A 17,739-nucleotide genomic window follows, 5' to 3' on the forward strand; every position below is an offset into this window, starting at 1 on the left:
ACTTTAATAGTAGAGATATTACCCAAGATTAAATGTCATAATTATAAATAAATGTCAGTCAAAGATACTTTAATAGTAGAGATATTGCCCAAGATTAAATGTCATGTTATTTTTCTTTAGCCAATAATTGAGTTTTATTTGGCAAAACTATCTTTAATTGTGACACTTGAATTTTTCGAAACTTTTCAGTATAACAGTATGATGTAATTATAATATGGTATGATTTGATAAGAATAAGATACAAAATATCATTTAATACCTAAAATTATGAATTTGTTCAAAGTATTTAAAGAATGCTAGGACTCATATACAGTAAGAAATAAAATTGATTGGGCAAAACAAAAGGAGGATAATTTAAATAGAAAATAACCATTTTAATTGAAATATAAGAGATGTCACAGATAAACTGAATTTTTGATTTACACATAGGTTACATTAAACACAAAAGTGAGAGATAATACAATTTTCTCAGGATCATACATTATCTTGATTGAACACACAAACAACATATTAAAGCTGTAGGTACGTACTTTATTCTAATTTTTTTATTTTTGTTATTTATTATCAATTTCCGATTACTAGTGCGTGGTATTTATCGATTTAGAAATTATAGTTTTACATTAGAAAATACCTACTCAAATAAATATTAGGAATTAGTTTTCTTTTTTTTGATTTGATGAAAACATAAGATTAGTGGTAGGATTGGTGAGTTTAATAAATAATAATTTTCCTTCAATTTTAAAGGAAATATTTACGAAAAGACAAAAATTACTTTTTCCTAATTTATTTCATTGTGAAATGAAAAAAAACAAGTCCGAGAAAAAAATTCATGGAAATATGTTAGGAAAATTGGGGCTCCACAGTCAGATCAAAACGGGTGACTTAATGCAATGCGCATCGTAAAAAAAATTGTATATAGGAGGTAGTATTATTTATTGTTTATTTATATGCTCATCTACACTCGCATTATTTTCAAATCAAAACATTAATTCAAAAAATAAATATTCCTATGATAAAAAATATAACTACAGTACTTTTTCTGTAATTTTTTAGTTGCACAATTTAGAGTTTACTATTCTCGAACAATTTAAGCTTTATTTCTAAGTAGTTACTATTTTCGTATGTTCTTCTCAAGCACAATTTACGAATTTTAGCGTCAAAAATTAACTATAATTTCTCCTTAATATATATGAAAAAAACATATTCATGTAAGATGGTAATATATTTTTTAATATATAATTTTTAAATATCAATTTTTTAGAATTTTTAAGCCCACAAATTAAAATTATTTGATTGCATTGGAATATGAAAAAAAAAAAGTGAATTACAAGAATAAATGAAAACAAAATGAGTAATTCATGAAAGCATGTGGGATTCTATTAAGTTCTTCCATATGCATAACTTTGTACTTCCTCCATTTTATTAAGTTAATTATATTTTTTTTTCATAGTTTCTAAAGTATAATTTAAGTCTCAATTGATATAAATATGTTTCATAAAAAAAAATTATATACTAAAATTTTATACATCAAGATGAATATAAAAATATTTTATTATATTTAACTCATTTATATCAATGAAATTTCATACTTAAGTTCCACTTTTCATTAATGAAATTTTCATAAGGTAACTAATAAGTTAAGAAAGCGGAAGAGTAGTATCATTTTTAAATACTTTTAATTGTAAATAATTTGTTTTTTAGTAAAACTTGAAGAAAAAGTGAGAAAATCTCAAAATATAAAAGTATAAAAGTTATGAAAATTGAGTTTTATTTCAGTTTGAAAATAAATAGCAATTTTCAGAAAATGTTTCAAAGTTATTTCTCAATTAACTCAACCTTTCTCTTAGCTTACGGTTGCTGACCCTTTAATTTTAAAAATATAAACAAACTTATATGTAGTATCTACATGACCATATAACTACTCCCTTGACCTATGAGCCAAGGGGCGGACGCCGATCTACAATTTAAACGATCTGGTATATTTTTTTTTTATATAATTTTGGTCTAAATTGCAAATGAATCTGTATTGTAATTTTAGTATTTGCTCTGGTCTATAGTCTAAATAATTTGATTATTTTTTTATTATTTTTTAGACCAAATTTGTCTCATAATTTATGCTATGATTGAAAATCGTAGTGTTTACTTATTTTTTAAAATAAATAGCTATCTAGATATATTATGATATAGTTTTTTTTATGATAATATATACTTGAATTATGTTGATGCAATTAATTAATTACGAATTATTATATTTGTTGGTTGTAGGTATTAAATATTTACATTAACAAATATATTAATTTTAAAAAAATTTAAATAAAAAAATATAGATCAAACTAGACTAAACCAAACCAAACAAGATCGTGTACATCCCTACGGCTACCCATAATAAAGAAGAAAAAGAAATAGATAAGAAAAAATTAATAACCACAAGCATAGTAGGCAAGTAGTACTACTTTAGGTGAGCTACAACATCAATGCGAGTGGTAAATTAATACGGTACTGAATACAGATAACAGCCAACGGGGGAGCATTGAATTAAATATCATTTCGTCTTATGATATTTTTATTTATAGTTTAATATATTTTCTTAAATTCAAGATTAATGTTTTAATTTCTTTTTGGATGCTTATACATTTAACTTTTAATTTGTATTTATTTTTAATCTATAAATCTAAATATAATTAAGTGGAATATTTTTTAATTTGTCTCAATGTGAAGGTTATTAATATTAATTTTTTATATTTTAAAATATGCAAAATTTAAGATTTAAGATATTATAAATTAAATTAGTATATTAACAATGTGCAAAAAAGAATTAAACATTAACTATAAATTATATGGAAAGTATATGATTTTCAGTAATCAATTGAAAGTGACAGAAAAATAAATACTTCCATTTGTAGATATTGACTCATAGAGAATAATCATGGAGAGAGAAATATCAAAACAAAAGATTATGAAGAGCTTGAAATAGAAGTACACTATTTATTTTGTTTCGTTAAAAAAAGAAAGACTTGAAAATAGGAGAATTTTTTGCATGCATTTAGTACATATTAAAATACGTGCACCATCATTAAACTGCTAATTGAGTGAAGTAATAAATTTTAAAGAGTAAAAAATATGAGTTTATAGGTGGATCGTAATTTGTACGCAATAAAATCAATGTTTGAAGTATATGCATTAAGTCTATATTAGATTTTTTTTAAGAAATAAACATTAAATATATATCATAATTCACAAGTCATATGTTTGTTGTATTTGACATGAATTTTGGTCAGTTTAATACGTAATATTATTACATAAATGACTCTTAAACTATATGAAAAGTAAGTTAAAATTTACTTTTGGTAACTTTTTAATTGATTTATGACTTTTAAATTAATTTGTCTTTTATAAATAACCAATAACTACATTGTTCTAACAAATATCTTCAATTAATAGGTAGAAAAAGTCGATATTTTTCACTGTACAAATAAATCAACTGAATTAGTCAACACAACATTTAGTTGATAATACAAACAAATCAACTGAATTAGCCAACACCGCAACACGACAACTAATTGACCAACATCCTCTTGAGTGGTGCTAACTCAAGCATGTCATACTTCTACGATGCTAGGAGTTTTAACTAATATGTTAGCTCCACGACAAACCTACACACTTTATTTGTACTATTTTATATTGTAATTTGAATTATTTTTGTCTGAGCATGATTTTGATTTCAATTTATATATTTGTGATAATTATAATAACAAAATAATTAATATAGAGTAATATAAAAGGTGATCTATAAATTTTTATGAAATTATATCATATTTGTATCAAATATAATAATGATACTGATTGTTTATTTTTTTTTTAATCATGATCCATTAGTCAAAATTCATATCGCATTATACATTTCTACGATAAAAGAAGAGTCCGATGGAGCCATGGACAAGTGTGCCTAGTCATGTATGTCTTATGCTCATATAGTTATATCATGATGTGAATTCTAACTAGCTCAATCCAATATAATCACTAATGTACTTGTATTCACATGAAAGTATAAGACAACACAAAAAAAATATGGCTCAATAGAAACGTAAGGCGTATATGACCTTAGATCCTTCAAATTAGAATTCACATTTAGAAAAAATACGTATTATTTTTCAAGTAAATATTTTAACCATATAATTTTTTTCCTCCATTTATTTAAAAAATTAAGGGTAAGAACTATCTCTGAATGCAATGTAGTTCATTTGATGTTCGATTATTTGGATTCCAAAGCTCCAACGGTGAGGGACAGTCTTTGAAAAAAAAAAAAAAAAAGTGGCTACCAATGAAAAATAGAGCGGCAAATAAAAAAATTAAGTAAAAAATAGATATAATGTGATAAATTCTAAACTTAAAGAGATTTATATTGGAAGATGTTTACACTGTCATTTGCAATTTCAAGGAGATAGACAAGTACTCCCTTATTACCCAATACTTGTTACAGAAGTATAGTACTTTTTGCACGCAATTAAATATATATTTTTACATTAAATATTTTTATTTTGACTAAACAAATATGAAAATTAGATTTTTTTAAATTAGGCTTTTACAAGAATGAAACAAAATTTTATATGATTATCTTATTTCTAATGCATGAGTTGGAATTGAATATTAATCCTTCTTAATTACTATAAGTGTCATATTTACTTTTTGGACATTATTTATTTTTTATTCTTAATTTGTGTTTTATCATTAATCTATGAGTTAAAACACATTCAAGGATCTTATTTGATTCGTCTCAATGTAAAGATTATTTATATCAACTTTTCATAATTTTTTAACTATATACAATTAGAAATATTAAAGATTAGATAAGTCCATTTAAAAGAATGCATAAAGCAAATGTGATACTAGTGTATAAACTTTTTATTTTGAGGTTGACTCAAAAAAAAAATAATCAAAAACTACCCAAGGCACAAGAAAACAGGGTTTGACAGCACAAAATCTTTAGACACTAGACACTTAAATACTCAGTACTTATAGCAGTGATTAGCCAGTAGGATATCAGATTTATAGCCCTTTCTCCATTTTTTTACTCCTTACAGCCCGCCTTCCATTGGAGGCTGTCAGCTGCCTAAACTTCCACTAATTTCTCTGCATTCGCGCCGATTATACAACTATTGCAGAAAATTTAACCAAACATACCCCAAAAATGTGCAGAAAGTCACCATTTTTTTTACATTTTTTTGCATAAAATTAATTATAAACAAACCCAAATAAACCCACAATCAATTATACTACCATTCTCTTGTCCCTACCAACAAAAATCCCCATAATTTCTCTCTCTTTCTTCTCTAAATATGGAGTGAAATTTCAGTCATCAAAACTTCAATTTCCAACTATCTTTAGCAGACCTATAAGCTTAAATTAGACAGAGAAAGTTCATTTATTTTCATTTTTCTCCTTTTTTTTTAATTGTTGAATTGGGTTTTTTTTCCTTGTATAATCGGGTTTTATATTAGTCAAGCAATATCGCTATCTGCAGGTAAAATTTCATTAAATTACTCTGTAAAAAATGGGTTTTTCCTTTTCATAAAATCAGATAATTTGTCCACTTCGTCTTGTCTTTTTCTCACTCTCGTTCTTTACTTCAATCCTAAATATACTGTTATTCTAACTTGTTCATTCATATCCATAAGCTTCAAGTTTTAATTTTTTTTTCTGGGTTTATGTCATTTTCTCTTCTCTTTCATGAACAATTAAAAGGGTATTTAATCACAAAAAGAATAATTGTTGGGTAGTTGAGTTTTAAGTCTAAAAGCCTTGATTTCTTTCATTTTCCCTCATTTATTATCCATTTTCTCCCAAAAAAGAAGAAAAAAGCTTACATCTTTATTATAAATTCCCTTGTTTTCTTGTATTCAAACACGAAAAAAAATCAACCCTTTTCAGTTTTTTGTGAGTTATGTTGTCTTTTTGTTTAACTGATTTTCCTTTCATTAATGTTTAATTTTGATGAATTTCTGAAATAAAAAGTTATTTAATTTCTCTGTAATTTTTTCAGAAAATAAGAGAAGAAAATGGCAGAAGTTGTGAAACAAGTAGAAGCAGCAGCAATTGTGAATCAAACAGATGATCAGCAAATTATTGATAATGGTGGGATTGATGAAAGGGAGAATGTAGGAAATATTGATGAAGAGAATCAGAAATTCAGTATCAAGAATTTTTTCTGGCATGGTGGCTCTGTTTATGATGCTTGGTTTAGTTGTGCTTCTAATCAGGTTTTCTAATTATATCCTTTTAAATTCTAATCATAATTATTAATTAATAATTATACTTAATCACTTTTGATTATGATTTATTTGTTTTGGGTATTGGGTAAATGTGTTATTAGTGAATGAAGATTTGCAAATCATGTGAATTTCCCAAGTGGGTTTGTTTGGGGGAAGCAAAATATTCCCAAATGATTTACTTTTTTTTTTTTGATTTTTTTTTGGGGATTTTTGAAATGTGGCATTTTCTTTCATGAATAAGGAAAGTTGTTTCTAACATTGAGAAAACCTATTTTTAGCTAAGTAAATACTGTTTTTACCAACTTATTAATAATTCCTAAATTCATGTATGAGATGTTCTCAGCTTTAGACATGTTTTATATTTGAGTTAAATAATTAAATAATAAAAACTTATAGCTCATATTTTTTTAGATCATCTCACCCTTCTCACCATGAGAAGGTCTCGTATAGAAGGGGCCGTTAAATATTTATTATTTTAATTTTTAATAACACTAAAATAGTCTAACCAAGTTCATACGAGAAGGTCTTTGTTTGAGTAGTCGGTAGGATCAAACTCTTGTTTTAAGGTATGGGAAAATGAAAATGTTTTTATTCGGTCATCGGTGAATTTCGTGCCAAGTTTTTCGGGTCGATTTGAAATCAAGTCTTGCGTCCACATTGATTTTTATAATTTTAAATTAGTAAAAATCTGGTCAAATCGGATTCGGTTTCAAAGTCGTGTAAATATCGAGTTATCGGGTCTGTTTTGAACATCCTTATTCTATTAGTTCCTAGGACAATCATTTGACCTCTACGAGCAAACAATTTTAGCCCTTTAATCAAACATAATTTTAGATTTGATTTTGGGAATTACAAATGAGATTTTCTACAACTTCTCATCATCATGTCCGGGGTATTCAACTTATTGAAATTATAATCGATGAGAATTTCTACTTCTCAACATGAAAATATGGCTTGTGAGATGAACAAGTGTGTTTTCGTTCAAAATCAATCCATTGTCATCCCTAAACACGATTTTTAAATATTTAAAAATTGTTATTGCAGGTAGCTCAAGTGTTGTTGACATTACCATACTCATTCTCTCAAATGGGGATGTTATCAGGAATTATATTGCAACTGTTTTATGGATTTATGGGTAGTTGGACAGCTTATCTTATTAGTGTGCTCTATGTTGAATACCGGAGCAGAAAAGAGAAAGAAGGTGTCAGCTTCAAGAACCATGTTATTCAGGTCTTTTTCATATTCCCATCATACTTATTTTTGCTTTTTTTTTTTAACCATATTTTGCATTTTGTTTTCAAATTATTTTACCAATATGACAATATGCGGATATATATTGTTTAAAATCAAATATTGTTTTTAATTCGGGATAATGATGATTTCATACCATGAAGAAGAAAGGAAAATCGATTATTCTACTCTCCTAAATGGCTTATGATTCTATTTTAGTATATTGATATTTAATGGTAGACATATCCTTAACTTTGTCCCAATAAACAATATATTTACCTCTAGAAAAAATGATAATAAATGATTTTGTGCAAATCATATGCGACCTATGTGGTAATCGGTAATAAAAGGTGGAAATGAGAATTATTTATAGTGTGATTTTCATGATATGTATTATGTTATTCCCATGGTACTGAAAATTTGATAAAAATTTATTTTGCTAAATTTGCAGAATTGAACCAATAGTTTAATAATGCCTTAATATTTATAAATGAGTACCGCACATCTTTATAATATTTTCTAAAATTTTAATTTCAACAATATAAAGTTGACTTTTTGTAATAGGGTCAAAATTAGTTTTTTGAGATAATTTTTGTGGCCAAATATTTTTTGAATTTTTTCTTTTGTACATAATATCACAAATTACAAATTTATTAGAAACACAGTACTGTATTACAGATTCTTTAGTGGTTGTGATATAGAATTTTTTTGTTGTTAAATGGATAGTTGAACAGAGAATTTCCTGGATTTTCTAAGTCTTTGCCCTGTTTTTTTTCTGTCCTTTGTTGCTTACTACCTTATGTTACAGAATTGTGGGCCCATGATCATGGCAAATCATTAAATCAAGTTCAACCTTTGTTTGCTTAATTATTCGAATTTTGTCCTTAGACAATTATGATATAAAGTATCCCATGCATATTTCATAATGATTGTTTAATTAATAGTTTTGACCATGTTATTCATAATTTTAATTGTTAATTACTCTTCACATTGCTTTTTAAGTTGTTGAGATTTGAGAATTTTGACTTAATTCTCCTTATAATTAATTCCTAAACATGCTCATGCAAGATTACGAGATTTGTTTCATATTTTTTTGATTATAGTGTAGGCCGAAGCCTGAAGGGAAAGGGAGTAAAAATACGATAACAGAGAGAGTTATATACTTCCGAATTAAAGATATTAATTGTTAATTTGTTATTATGTAAAAATTTTGAAAAAGTTTGAAATGGGAAATTATAGAATTTGTATGATTGTTTATCTAATTTTACCGTGATAATTTTAATCGTAAATATTAACCTGGATAACTGTAAAACCATTTGTAAAATTGGTTTTATGACTACAAGTCTGCAACAACAATCGTATCTAATGTTTTGCCTTATGGTCATGAAATCGACGATTTTGGTCTATATCCTTGCCTTTTGAAATTCTATATAAGAAAGAAAAGAATAAAGACATGTAACAACAACTTCAACAAAAAATGCTTTTGGACCAAAATCTAGGAATATTTGTAATTTTTTCCAAATATTAGTTACAATAATGTTCTAGTTATATTATGTTCCTTTTTCTTCATGTTCTGATTCTTGTTGTTATGGTTTACAGTGGTTTGAGGTGTTAGATGGCCTACTAGGGCCAGTATGGAAGGGCATTGGCTTGGGTTTCAATTGCACATTCTTACTCTTTGGCTCTGTCATACAACTTATTGCTTGTGCAAGGTTAGATATACTAATTATATTATTATATTATTCGCCGGCTACACTTCTCTAAAAAAACTAGCACATAAAAGAACATAGTGCCGTTATTAAAAAAAAAAAAGGAAAATGTTAATAAATTATTGGGGTTTTTTGGCAATTGCTATTGGTCGTTAGTTTTTTTAGTTAGCTTGTTTGACCAGTTTAAAATATTGCCTAAAAGACCCGGCTCTTTTTGAAGATATTTGGGTAATTTAGGTATCGGATGCTTGCTGTTTATTAGACAAAAAAGTGAATTAATAAACCAAAAGATAATTGGAGTAGCTTTTTATTTTTGACTTAAAAAGACAGCTTTTCAGCTGGCTTAAAGTCATTTACCAAATACTTTTTTTAGCTATTTTATCGACTAAAAACCAAAAGCCAACTAAAAAGCCAACGTAAAAACAACATCCAAACGCCCCATTATCTTTAATACATAAAGTTTTGTGTGCATGTTTGATATAAAATTATAATAATAATTAATTTTTGGATTATTTGCAGTAATATATACTACATAAATGATCATTTAGACAAAAGAACATGGACTTACATATTTGGGGCATGTTGTGCTACAACTGTGTTTATACCATCCTTTCACAACTATAGAATTTGGTCATTTCTTGGACTTGGAATGACCACTTACACTGCTTGGTATTTGACCATTGCTGCCCTTGTTCATGGCCAGGTAAGCTGTTATATACTTCCAATTTTATTGTCTTACACTTTAGGAAATAGAGAACATCATGCCTTAATTTTTTGGTTTAAAGGATCTTTCTTTGAAATTGCTCCTCAAATAAAACATGTCTTTTTTAAACCCATTTCAAAGAGACAAAGTAAGTTTTGATATATTTGTCTATCACATTTATATATATTCAGGATGTTCATGTGTGCATTGTGTACCAAGTGTTTCTTGTTAATGTATTTTATCGATAGTGTAAAAATACGGTTTCGTTCACGGTTGTGGGAACAGACGTGAAACGTGTTTTGCATTCAATGCGGGTGAATGCAACCTATATTTCGGTCATTTTATGCTCATATTAAATCTTAGGACCTAGAATAATTTAACCTTTTCATGATTTTCCTACAATAGTTCTAACTATGACTATTGATTAATCATGTATAATCTCAATTTTATGGGGTATTTTACCAGAGTAAACTTAAATATCCGGATGACCTGTTATAGTAGGTAATTTATAAAAAAAGTAACCTGAAAATTAATATAAAGTTAGAGAAAAATTGTAAAAATTTATATAAAAGATTCTTAAAGAACTTTAACATTTTTTTAACATTTTATTTAACATTTATTTTAATTTCTCTTTTTTTTAAATAAAACATTTTATAGCAGGTCATCTGGTTATCCGATTTTACTCTAGGCAAATACTTCATAAAGTTGGGATTATTCATGATTAATTAATAGGTGGGATTATTGTAGAAAATAATATAAATGTTAGATTATTCTAAGTAATTTTTCCTAAATCTTGCCAATATAAATTATAAATCGTGATACGTTGATGCTTTAAATCTTGACAATACAAATTATAAATTGTGATACGTTTAAATTGTGATACGTTGATGGGTTAACCCGAGTGCGTAAAACCATTTATCAAAATTATACTACAGTCCATAAATATCTTGCCACTTGAGATGTGTTACATGCTCTTATATTAGAAAAAGCACAAATAATGTAAAAGTTTGAACTATAAAATTGAAATAAAATCAAACTTAAGTGCCAAACAAAACCACTATTTTGCTCAAAAGTATTAGTCATCCAAACCCCCCAAATTCCGTAAGTATTTGTTTGTTTTATAACAAATTTCTGTAGAATTTGTTAATGGAATTAGTAAAAGTGAGATTTTGATAGCTTCATGTGCAAAAACAATTTAACAGGTCCCAGGTGTGATCCACTCTGGTCCAAAAAAGTTGGTGCTCTATTTCACGGGAGCAACCAATATCCTCTACACCTTTGGTGGACATGCTGTGACTGTGTAAGTGCAAATCTTCATTTACTCTTTTTTTCTTCCAATATTATGATTATTATATATGTATTCTCGGGTTACAACCATCAGCCCACAGCCACTAGCCCAATATAATATATATGTTATTATGCCTTCTCGTTTAAAACTCATTTATGTTAGACGTATGGATGCTTTTTATTTCATTCTTATACATAACGCTATACGTACCTCTAAGAACAATAAGGGTGAATAAAATTCAAATCCATCACACATTTCGCATCACGTTGACTGCTAATAATATATCACAAGATAAATGTGTTATGTAGTATTAAATTCTATAGGATAATTTAGATACTCATTTGTCTCATTACTTTGTCTTATTTTTTTTTATTTTAGTTTGTTTTTAATTAATTTGTTTCATTTTCATTTCATGTATGACTCCACTATTATAATTCTTTAAATTTTATTTTTTCTTTCTAAATATCTTATTACTTTAACTTAGTATACTAAATTTTTTAGTTTTTGTGTCAAAATTAAACAGGCTAACCGACTAAGTGGTCGGAGATAGTTGTGTATTTTTAAAATATTTTCTTTTATAAAAAGAATTGTTCATGAGTATAAACAACTTTCCCTCTTGCAGCTTTTGTTACCCTATTTTAGGGATTGTTATGGTAGACAAACATCATTATGCTGGAATACATTATACATATAACATATGCATGGCCTTAGCTAGCTTTATTTATTTTCAAAGTCAAAATTATCTTTTGGTTATCCTCATTAATTAGTTGCTAATTAATGGTTTCCAAAGCTTAATTAGTGCTTAATACTTATTTTAATTTTAATCTTTAAGCTTTTGGCTATTTCAAATCTTTTGCTTAATGGCTTTTTACCTAACAAAGGACCCATTGGCCGATGTGTAGAAACTAATAATTCTATTTTATTTTTTATTTTAGGGTTTAAAACTCTATTTTGTTATTTATAGGTTCATAATTTCATAGGAAACTTTTGAAAAAGTTGGGCTTTTTTCTTATGTTTGCTTTTTTCCTTTTTGGGGTTTAAAAATTTGACTTTTATTTGTTTAGATTAAGCAATGATAAATTAAGAAAAACTATTAGATCATATGATATACAGTTTATACACTAAGTGTGGGGAACCACCTTTTTCTTTCTTTTATGAAAGTCACTCTTAAGGATTCATGCTTACAAAAGATTTGGTCCCCTACTCATTTCATTCTTTAATCCATTACATTTTTCTAATCATTTCTTGTTTACATTTCACCATTTCAAAACCTTTGGTTCTACATTTACCATCTTATCTATTTAAAATGCATTATAACAAACTATATTTTTTTTATTCTTATAAAATTTATGTCATAAACCTTAATACTACATTTATTCTTTGTACTTACTACTGATAATAATATTTTCTCACAAAACATTTCACAATCGACTGCGAATAAGAAGTTTATGGTTATGTTATCGTACTTATCCAACTTCAACTACTATTTAGTATTTATCACTATTTTGTTGTATCTTAGTGCTTACCAACTTTTCACAATTACAAAGTTAGGCTAGTAGAGCAAGCAAAGCAATTGAATGACTCTTCCCTTTTGTCTTGAAGATAAGCCCCAAAAACACATGTTAGTAAATTTGATTATTTCTTTTAAGATACAATTACTATCCTTATCCTTGTCTTTTTAATTTGTTACTGAAAATGATAATTTTCCTTATAATATTAAATATTATTTTCAATAGCAAATTCAAAAAAACAGACTATTAATCTCCATGATTAAACCTATGCATCATGCTATGGTCCATTCTCCATATGAGAAATGATGGTTGACCATACTTGTAATAATTGATAATATATATAGATAGGACTGAATAATAATAATAATAATAATGAAATTATCCATTATGATTTACATTGTGGGTCCCTATAAGTATTTTTTTTTCTACTGAAGATACAATTTTTTTTTAACAGGGAAATTATGCATGCTATGTGGAAACCCCAGAAGTTTAAGTACATTTATCTATTTGCAACACTATATGTTTTCACACTTACTCTTCCTTCTGCTTCTGCTGTATATTGGGCTTTTGGTGATCAACTTCTTACCCATTCCAATGCCTTCTCTCTTCTTCCTCGTAACGGTTTTCGCGATGTTGCTGTTATTTTGATGCTCATACATCAGGTTTAACTCTCGTAATGTTGCTTTTGCTATATCATGCTCCCTACGTTTCTAAGAGATTGCCTTATTTATTTTTAAAATATACGTCGATATTTTATAATACATAGGAAAATCTTTTGGGAACGGAGTGAGAATTTGCATACTTAACCAAATGTTTGTTGCTTTGATTATGTTTTAAATGATTTAGAAACAAAAAAATTTACAAGTTTGAGTAAAAAAAAAATTATCCAAAATAATTCAACATTTTATTGATTTTCATAAAATATTCTTAATTTTTTGATTTAATATGAATATTCTAAACTATAAAGGGTGCTTGTTAAGAATGCACCAAAGTAATTAAACTCTTATCTATACATTAAGTTATTTTGCAAACTAATAAAGAGAAATCAAGGTAGCTTATTTTTTTATTTTAACTTTTACTTTTTAATATTTTTTATTTTTTATTTTGTTTTTCTTTTTTTTTTTTATTAATTAACCAGCAAAAATCAATTGGCAATAATTTTCTTGGATAAGTGACCCTAAAATTGGGTTTATTTATAGTTAATCAAAAGTTGAAATTATTATAGAAAAATTAATAAAATATTACATTATTTTAAGTAATTTTGCCTAAAAAATCCATATTTCGTAACATTTTATAACATTTACACATACATGCAATAGCGTGTGTAGTTTCAACCTGAGAAATTTAATAAATTAATGCAAACAGCAAAACAAATAATATACGTTGTACATTAAGTGTGTTTAAATAATTTAGAAGTATAAAAAATGTACAATTTTTAGTAACATGTGTATAATTTTGGCATGGACAGTTTATAACATTTGGATTTGCGTGCACACCGCTGTACTTTGTATGGGAAAAAGTAGTAGGAGTACATGATACAAAGAGCTTATGTTTAAGGGCACTTGCTAGATTACCAGTTGTAATACCAATCTGGTTTTTAGCTATTATATTTCCCTTCTTTGGGCCCATTAACTCTACTGTGGGGGCCTTCTTAGTCAGCTTCACTGTTTATATTATACCTGCTCTGGCCCACATGCTCACTTACAGATCGGCCCAGGCCCGTAAGGTACTTTTCTTGACCCCATCTCTCTCATCTGCTGTTTAATTATTACTCCTATTATTATTATTGTTGTATTTCTAAATTATTATTATTTTTGGTAATATTCTTAGATTGTTTTTATTAGATTTGGTCCTATTCATTCTAAATTTTAATAGCTGGCAATTTGGGCTACTGGATTTGGGTTTAGATTGGGTATTTGTAGGGTATAGACCGGCTCAGTCGAGTAAAAATTCTTTTAATATTAAATTGTGTAATAACAAATATTTCGTTCTATTATCTCAATGTCATATGAGAATCTCTCACCATGAGTCGGGTCTATATAATCAACCCATTTTTTAAAGTGATCATTCTAAGATTGTAAATGATTACTTTAAAACTATAATTTATCACTTTTAAGATTATAAAAAGTGATAAAATTATAAGTGATTAGTTTAAAACAGTAAATATATATTGAATCTGTCTAATTAAAATAGTCTTATAAAGAAATCATGTCTACGTAAGAATTTGTGTAGAGATGTTACTATATTTGATGAAGACAAGTTGAATGAAATGACAGGGGGGTTCTTGAAAGTAATAAAAGTCAGGGAAAATAATACCTAATACAGATTTTCTTGAAGACCTTAACTTGATTTTCCTTCTTTTTGACCTGACCCTCCAGCATGTGTCTTTGTCTGTGACCATAAATTTGAAAAATTTTGGTGAAAATTCAGTTAAAGTGTTCTGTTCATGGTAAAATCATGGAGATGTCAACTAGTCTTTGTAAGCGTGTACATGTAAAAGAGGAAGGTTTAAATTGGCAAGTTTTTGAAAATCATCTAACCATAGTGAACTTATTTTTAGACTTGGTTCTTGTTTGGTAAATTACTTCTTGGTCAGTTTATCAGCCAACTTTGAAGTCATAATGAAAAAAATAGTATATATAGCATTTTTCTTTGTCTTTTGACATGTTAATCAATGTCACATGATTCGTTAATGACCTTGCAAATCGCGAATCAACAAAAGCGAATTATGGTCGGTATTAGCCTATTTTTGAAATATTTTGAGCGAATCACAAATTCAAAAGGCGAAACAGCTAGCGAATCATGTTCCATTGATGTTGATCCATTTGTTTTCCGATAAAAGCCACCAATAGCTAAACTATTTTGTCCCTTTAAATTAGTAGTCAAGGAAATTGAGTATATTTTTAAGAAAAGTTGCATGGATGATATTAAAAGAGAATTATAATGTATGGACAAGACTAAAAATTAATGATACACTATTGTCAAAAAATAGCAAATGATACTTAATGAGAGAGAGAGTATTACATAACAATCGATTAATAATGAGTTTTAAAAACTAGCTTAACAATCAACATAAATCGTGTATGTTACTATCTAATCAAATAAGTCAATTATTGACCAACAATCAACCTACTGAGAAATAAACTTAAATTTTACTCATTAGGATTGTATGAAAACATTACATAGCACCTAGTCAGCAGCGAGGGTTTTAGAGTGATGTCACAGAAATAAATTAACATCACTTAAAATCAAAATAAAATCAGATATTACATGAAAAATGTGCCCTAGATTAGATGGTTAGTGTATCGTCTTCTATATACGTAACCGAAGATCAAAATCTAACAAGTGCTCTTTACTTAAATTAACATCACTCGTTCTTTTTCCTTAATCTGCCACTGCTAGTCAGATCCAGAAAAGTATTGGTTGTATCACGTATACAACATTACCCTTGAAAAGTTAACATTATTTACTACTTTACACAAATATAAAGTGCATGTAATTTGAAATTATTCTCATTTCAACAACTTATGTTTACATGTATTCAAAACACAGAATGCAGCTGAGAAACCTCCAATGTTCCTCCCAAGTTGGACAGCAATGTACGCGGTGAACGCATTCATCGTGGTGTGGGTGTTTGTGGTCGGTTTTGGGTTCGGAGGATGGGCAAGTATGGTCAATTTCATTAGACAAGTCGATACATTCGGTCTATTTGCGAAATGTTATCAGTGCAAACCACCCCCAGCAGCTCCAGCAGCACCACCACATCACTAAAGTATACCTTGGTTAATTAAATACTTTGGTTAAGTTAAAACTATTATGTACAACAAGAAAAAATTAAGTAATTATAATTGTGTTTTGTTTTTTGGGTATTTCGTAATTGTGGGTGAATATTTTTAGTAATGTTGTTGTGGCAAAGCCTAGTTGTTAGTTGAACCTGTTTAACTTATCAGGTGGATTTGTAATTTCTCAGAAATGAATCATGTTTGTCAAATTTAGAGTTTGAGATTTTAGTGGGTATATAATGAATTAATTATGTTGGGTTGTTGTGGATTTTATGTAGTCGATTTTATATTATTATTTAAATTAAGAGTTTATATTTTTGCTTTTCTAAAAAAAGGGCGATATGGATCTTTTAATCAGTAAGTTAACACATAGTTCTTTTAGTAACATCTTTTTATTTCTTTAATGTGAATAGAAAAAATTAAGTAAATGCAACGAAAAGCAAATGCATTGGAAGAAAAAAATGTTAAATTTCAATCAAAATTAGAAATGTACAAAAATAGAAAAAAACTGTTTAAATAAGTAACGTAGTAAATTTAGAATGATATGAATTAACTTGTAAATTAAGAATTACTAATTTTTTTTACTGTTTTTTCTTGTGAAATTTAATCACGAAATCTTTGAAAAAGCAACTACTAATAATTAAAAAGTATTCATTTTGATTTCGTAATTTTATTCCGTTTCTATGAATGTGAGCTATAAACCTTTTTTTTATGTGAAGGTGAGCTACTCTTATTATATTTATGAATTTATAAAAAATGTTTCGTTTGAATTTTAAACTTTGCAATGTTTCTTTTTAATAAATATTTTTATTATTTTTTTTATTCTCATTTATATTTATTTTCTCTTTTAATAACATCCACGAAAGATAAATTGTCCAACCATTTCTTATTTTTTATGTATTATACAATGTTGCATAATCATGGAAATTGAGTTGGTATAAACTTAAAAATCCCTTAACTAAGTGTTGTCAACTTTAGGAAGATCACAACTTCTATTTGGCCAAGCAGACTGTCCATACGACACATGCTAAGTTTGATCGTTTGGACAACCCCTTAAAGCCCGTAGATATGATTCTATGACCAACTAACTCTTTCAAAAATTGACAAGTCATATGTATAATTATAATCACATTTTAATCATCTATAAAATCTATTTTGGCGTACAATAATGGGAGTATTTTGATGGACAATAATATATGAATGTTGGTGTAGATGTTGGGTCGTTTTCTGAATAAATCATGATTTAT

The 17,739-nt window shown here is 27.4% G+C and overlaps 1 protein-coding gene across 2 annotated transcripts; it reads left to right on the forward strand.

Annotated features, from left to right (window-relative positions):
• Positions 1 to 4,981: 4,981 nt before the first annotated feature.
• On the forward strand, positions 4,982 to 16,760 carry LOC130804003 (auxin transporter-like protein 2). Of its 2 annotated transcripts, none has more exons than XM_057668284.1 (9): positions 4,982 to 5,521; positions 6,041 to 6,257; positions 7,314 to 7,499; positions 9,099 to 9,211; positions 9,728 to 9,911; positions 11,114 to 11,211; positions 13,165 to 13,372; positions 14,179 to 14,436; positions 16,263 to 16,760. In XM_057668284.1, the coding sequence occupies exons 2-9, from the start codon at positions 6,057 to 6,059 to the stop codon at positions 16,479 to 16,481; spliced, it is 1,467 nt and encodes a 488-aa protein (XP_057524267.1). In that variant the 5' UTR covers positions 4,982 to 5,521; positions 6,041 to 6,056; the 3' UTR covers positions 16,482 to 16,760. The 2 variants fall into 2 exon arrangements, with proteins under 2 accessions (XP_057524267.1, XP_057524266.1); XM_057668283.1 differs by lacking the exon at positions 4,982 to 5,521 and adding an exon at positions 5,616 to 5,934.
• Positions 16,761 to 17,739: the final 979 nt, after the last annotated feature.

This window comes from Amaranthus tricolor, chromosome 17, assembly GCF_026212465.1.
Source record: "Amaranthus tricolor cultivar Red isolate AtriRed21 chromosome 17, ASM2621246v1, whole genome shotgun sequence".
Lineage (NCBI taxonomy): Eukaryota > Viridiplantae > Streptophyta > Magnoliopsida > Caryophyllales > Amaranthaceae > Amaranthus > Amaranthus tricolor.

Coding starts and splice junctions, on each gene's coding strand:
- LOC130804003 (XM_057668284.1), top strand. CDS start 6,057: ATGGCAGAAGTTGTGAAACAAGTAGAAGCAGCAGCAATTGTGAATCAA. Junction 7,500..9,098: donor TCAAGAACCATGTTATTCAG/GTCTTTTTCATA, acceptor TATGGTTTACAG/TGGTTTGAGGTGTTAGATGG. Junction 9,212..9,727: donor CAACTTATTGCTTGTGCAAG/GTTAGATATACT, acceptor GATTATTTGCAG/TAATATATACTACATAAATG.